The following is a 5,821-nucleotide window of genomic DNA, read 5'->3' on the forward strand; positions in this document are numbered from 1 at the left end:
GATTATCTTCTGTGTCTGTGTTAATTGGTTTCCCTTTTCTTTGTTGAAGAGGGTCTGTGCAGTCTTTCTGCCTAGTCCTCCATCTTGCCGGAACCCCGATTTATCATCTTTTGACGTCTTGACTGCTGCTTCCATTGGCGTTGATTGTAGAACCAAGCAGTTTGACAACTTCAATCTTTTCTCCAGTTATCCTGATGCTGCTTATTGGTCCAGTTCTGAGGATTTTTGTTTTCTTTATATTGAGGCGTAATCCACACTGCAGACTGCACTCTTTAATTTTCATCCTCTTCCGTCTTCCTGCAGATTGGGTACAATAGAATTGAGTAGTCAGCCACTTGTGAGAACACCAGACCACCTTGGTTGGTGGCTGGTGTTCTGGGAACTCACAAACCCTTCTGTCTCACATCCATTGTCTGGTTTACTCCTACTGTCTCCACCAAATTCAGATTTTCTGGTTTAACTCTCCAAGAAGAGTCAGTTTTCCTGATTTCTGGGGAAACCTGACTGTGATCTCCATAATCTACAATTTTAAGGAAGAATTCTTCTTTCTATATTATCATTTTAAAATTACAATTAGTGGCAATAATTTTAGCTAGTAAAAAGAGTATTACACACTCACTGTATGAAGCAGGCACTGTCTCTTGCATTATTACCTCATCAAATCCATGCAACAGCTCCACAGTGTAGGTGCTGTTATTATCTCATAGATGAGGAAACTAAGGTTTAGAGAGGAACAACTTGACTAAGGTCACATAACTAGCGAGTCTAACTTCTAACTAAGCCTGTGTTTATTATCCCTATGTTAGGTTCCTTTGGAAAACTGAAGGGAAAGGTAGCATTTCCTAAGGATTAAGGCAGCTTCCCAGATAAATCAAGATCCTTTCTTCTCTTTTCTTTAATACTCTACCAGGAGATCTAGAAGTCCAACAGACAGTATTCTTTGGTCCCAGTATATCTGTGGGTAGGGCTCATGAGCTAAAACGGGCCAATGACAGTGGTTACAGACCTACTAAACCAAAACCACAAGGGCGTTCTGGTGGCTAGTGCCTAAAGCATTTGACTACTAACCAGTAGGCTGGCGGTTCAAACCCACCAGCCACTCCTGGGAAGGAAGTTTGGGCAATCTACTTCCGTAGTGATACAGCCTCAGAAATCCAAGGAGGGGTCGCTAGAGTAGGGATTATTTTTGTCCCCAAAGCCACCCAAAGATTCCTTAAGATCTGGCCTTCCCAAACCTCACCTCTCTGTGACTCACTCTCTGCAGTGGTTGTGACCCTGGATCCCGACACAGCGCATCCCAAACTCATCCTGTCTGAGGACCTCAAATGCGTGAGGCTCGGAGACCGAAGGCAGCCTGTGCTGGACAACCCACAGAGATTCAATTTCGTCGTCAGCGTCCTGGGCTCCGAGTGCTTCAGGGCCGGCCGCCATTACTGGGAGGTGTATGTGGGCGACAAGACCAAGTGGATCCTTGGGGTGTGTAGTGAGTCGGTGAGCAGGAAGGGGAAGGTCACTGCCTCGCCCTCCAATGGACACTGGCTTCTGCGGCAGAGTGGTGGGACTCAGTACGAAGCCCTCACGTCCCCGCAGACCTCCTTCCGCCTGAAAGAACCCCCACGGTGTGTAGGGATTTTCCTGGATTACGAAGCAGGAGTTATCTCCTTCTTTAATGTAACCAACAGATCCCACATTTTTACTTTCACACACAATTTCTCTGGCCCTCTTCGCCCTTTCTTTGAACCTTGCCTTCATGATGGAGGGAAAAACATGGCACCTCTAGTCATTTGTTCAGAACTCCAGAAATCTGAGGAGTCAACTGTTCCCGTGCCAGAAGGAAAAGGTCATGTTAATGGAGACCTGTCCGTGATGGTGGACCCTTCCTTACTCCCGCCTCAGGCACCAGAGCTTCTCCCATTCAGGGACATGGTGACGTCCTGGCCCTCTGACCTCCGCCCGGCCCTTCAGGGGCTCAAGGCACCTTCCTTTTAGGGATGTGTCTTAACTCCAGCCCCCCTGACTGCCCAGCCCAGCTCTCTAGATTGCAATCTCCTGGTCCATCTCTTGGTTCTGGAACTCTCAACTCCTTACCCCAAATCCAGACCCTTTATTGTGGTTTCTACTTGTACCACCTTTCTCTCAGGACTCTGAGCTCTGCCTTCTTTCTGGGAACTGCAAAGAGAATTCCTGAAAACCAAATATATATGGGTTTAGGTTTAGGTGGAGATGTTGAATGTATGTCACCAAGACACAGTGCAGGTTCAGGGTAAGGGGTTCTCTACTCCAGGGGAATAATTAGAACTTTTCTCTGCCTCATCCTGCACTTGGGCCCCCAGTTTCAGAATGAATTTCTGCTTCTTACCCCTCCTATCAAGGATTGCTTTTCTTTTTTCTCTTTCTCAGTTCAGGCCTTTAGCCTCCGCCCACCACCCACTGCCATCCAGTCAATTCCTACTCACAGCGACCCCCATTGGGCTTCCAAGGCTGTAAATCTCTATAGAGGTAGATTGTCTCATCTTCCTCCTATGGAGCAACTGAGGGGTTTGAACCACCAACCTTCTGGTTAGCAGTCAAATGCCTTACACACAGTGCCACAGAGCTCCTTTAGCCCCCACAGTCAGCTTTTAAAAGCAAACATGTTTTAGATCACATACCTTCCTTTTTTCAGGGTAATGGGGAGGGAGGGCTGAAACATGCCATCCTTTTCTGTTTTCTTGATGCTTTTTACCACTGTTTGGTGACAGCCAAAGCTAATGCAAAAAAATAAAAACCAGCTGCTGTCAAGTTGATTCCGACTCATGGCGATCCCATGTGTGTCACAGTTGAACTCTGCTTTGTGGGGCTTTCAAGGCTGATTTTTCAAAAGATTGTTGAGGCTCCTCTGGATGGACTCGAACCACCAACCTTTCAGTTATCAGCCAAGTGTGTTACCCATTTGCACCACCCAAAACTAATGTACATGGTTTTAAAAGCTAATTTGCCCACTGATGATAACCAGGTACAGGGATTTTAACTGCCATAGCACTAATCCTTAAAAGCCTCAGGAGCACAATCAAGAAGCTGGGAAGTACAACTTCAAAAAGAGCAGCTCAGTTATGTGCAGCCTTGAAAAGACAGGCGCAGATGAGTCAGCTGGCCTTTTCAAACAAAGGCATCAGGCCTCCTGAGAGTCAGTGAGCAAAAAATGACAGATTTAACTGCCAATGTAGGAGCTGTGTTTCCACAAGCTTTTATTTGGGTAGCAAACCCCTTCTTAGGTTGGATAATATTGATTTCAAATAGGAAGTGGTAGACTAAGTGTGAGGATAAAATAACGAGCCTAATTTAGTGTCCCTTAGTTACTTTAAAGTCATACCACATATGTGACCTGCCCTGCTTTGTGGAGATACTGGCTATCAGTTTGCACATGGGAACACAGTTCTACCCAAGGGAAAATGGATCTTTCTATCTGAAGTGCCCTCTGCTAGTGTTCAAATGGAATGTTTTATTTGTTTTCTTACAGTTCTTAAATAACAGTTTGGTATTTTTCATTGTTTAGCATGCAGTTATTTTCATTGTGAATGAGAAGTTGTGGGGAAAGACTTCAGGCTGCTAAAAGAAAAATTCATTATGGAATTGATTTCCAAACAGTCTTGATCCTCCCAAGCAAGTTTTAACCACAATTAATAAAACCACAGTTTTATTTCTGAGTCTGTTGTCTCAGTGTTATATTTATATCAAATTATAAATAATGACCATAAACCAAGCCCAAATCACTGCCATCAAGGAGACTGTGACTCACAGTGACCCACATTGGTCCTCCAAGGCTGTACATCTTTACAGAAGCAGACTTTCTTCTGAGCAGCTGGTGTGTTTGAACCACTGACCTTTTGGTTAACAGCCAAATGCCTTTACCACTACACCACCAGAGCTCCTTATAATTCATATAGGATATTTATATTTCACTCATCTATATTCAGTTTCAAACATACTTTCCTGAATATCCCAATCTTAATATCAACCCACATTGTTCACACTCATTTCACTCAATGACAGAACTTACCAGCAGGAAAGAGAACTGACATTTGTGGAGGCAGAAGAATTACACATGTTTTCTTGCTTAATCTTTAGAATTCAACCAGAGATTTCATAGAGGAGGAAAATGGTGCTCCACATGGCTATGTGGTAGAGCCAAGATTATAAACCTAGTTTTCTAGTTCTGAAGGGAATACTCTTTGATCTGCACTGAAACACCATGCAGATGTGAGAAGCCTTTAGAATTTTAATGTACATTGTTCTGGTTACCTAGTGCTGCTCTGACAGGAATATACCAGGGGATGGCCTTAACAAACAGGAATTTATTCTCTCACAGTTTGGAGGCTTTAAGTCCAAGTTCAAAGTGCCAGACTCTAGAGGCTGGGTGAAGGCCCCTCGACCTTGGGCTTCAGCTCTGCTTCTTACTCTTGGCCCACTGAAGCTTGAGGCATCTCTTCACTCAGGCAGCTACTGGCTGCTAGGGCTAACAAGCCCAAGGTCGACAAATAAAATAGCACTGTCCCGATGTTACCAAACCACATGGCAGGCCATTAATTGAAGTCCATTGTAAGTCCCAAGGTCGGCAGAGCATGGCAGGCTGCTGGACAACGACACAGCTACATGGAGGGTCCAAGCATGCCATAAGCTAGAGACCATTCCCAAAGCTGCTTCTTATATATGGGAAGCAGACCACATACTCAAAGCAGCTACTCAGCTGCTCCAATAGATTCCACCATGGAGTTAATTACCAATCTCATCATGGGGAATAACTACATTCAGCTGCCCAGCCACTCAACCAGGCCTAGACAAGTTGACACACAAACTTAACTACCACATACATATTCAATCAGTCTTTTTAAAAAGTTAAAACTGGGAAAAAAAAAATCCTAATCCCAGAGATATCTTAGTTTGATCATCTGGACTGATAAATGACTGTTAGCTTTAGCTAACAGGTTCCATCAGGATTGGAGGAAGAATCATTAACAACCTGAGATAAGCTGATGATGCAACTTTGCTTGCTGAAAGTGAGGATGACTTGAGGCACTTAATAATGAAGATTGAAGAACACAGTCTGCAGTATGGATTACATCTCAATATAAAGAAAACAAAAATCTTCACAACTGGACCTATAAGCAACATCATGATAAATGGAGAAAAGATTGAGGCTGTTAAGCAGTTCAAGTTGCTTGGTTCTATAATCGACGCCAATGGAAGCAGCAGTCAGGACATTAGACAACATGTAGCACTGGGCAGGTCGGCTGTGAAGGAACTGTTTCAAGTGCTGAGGAGCAAGGATGTCTCATTGAGGACTAAGGTGCACCTGACACAGGCCATGATATTTCCAGTCACCTCGTATGCATGTGAGAGCTGGACAATGAAAAAGGAAGACCAAAGAAGAGTTGATGCTTTTGAGTTGTGGTGCTGGTGAAGAATGCTGAAAGTACCATGGACTGCTAAAAGAACTAACAGATCTGTCCTGGAGGAAGTGCAGCTGAGATGCTCCTTGGAAGCGAGAATGGCCAGACTTCGTCTCATCTACTTTGGTCATGTTGTCAGAGGGGACCATTCCCTGGAGAAGGATGTCATGCTTGGTACAGTGGAAGGTCAACAAAAGAGGGGAAGGCCTTTGACGAGATGGATTGACACAGTGGCTGTGACAATGCGCTCAAGTATGGCAAGGATCGCAGAGCTGGCGCGGAATCGGGCAGTATTTCGTTCTGCTGTGCATGGGGTCGCTGTTGTTGTTGTTGTTATTTGCCATCGAGTCGGCCCCGACTCATAGCGACCCCTCCTTGGGTTTCCGAGGCAG

At 44.7% G+C, this 5,821-nt stretch overlaps 1 protein-coding gene across 1 annotated transcript in view; it reads left to right on the forward strand.

Moving 5' to 3' along the window:
• LOC103209662 (erythroblast membrane associated protein (Scianna blood group)) overlaps positions 1 to 1,989 on the forward strand; it is a gene marked incomplete at its 5' end in the record, with an annotated part of 25,208 nt that extends 23,219 nt beyond the window's left edge. Inside the window, one exon of the mRNA XM_042782918.1 lies at positions 1,265 to 1,989. Within this exon, the coding sequence (XP_042638852.1) occupies positions 1,265 to 1,989 (725 nt within the window). The remainder of the gene's footprint in view (positions 1 to 1,264) is intronic.
• Positions 1,990 to 5,821: the final 3,832 nt, after the last annotated feature.

This window comes from Orycteropus afer, unplaced genomic scaffold (assembly GCF_000298275.1).
Source record: "Orycteropus afer afer isolate SDZICR_OR568_19922 unplaced genomic scaffold, OryAfe1.0 scaffold00510, whole genome shotgun sequence".
Classification (NCBI taxonomy): Eukaryota; Metazoa; Chordata; class Mammalia; order Tubulidentata; family Orycteropodidae; genus Orycteropus; species Orycteropus afer.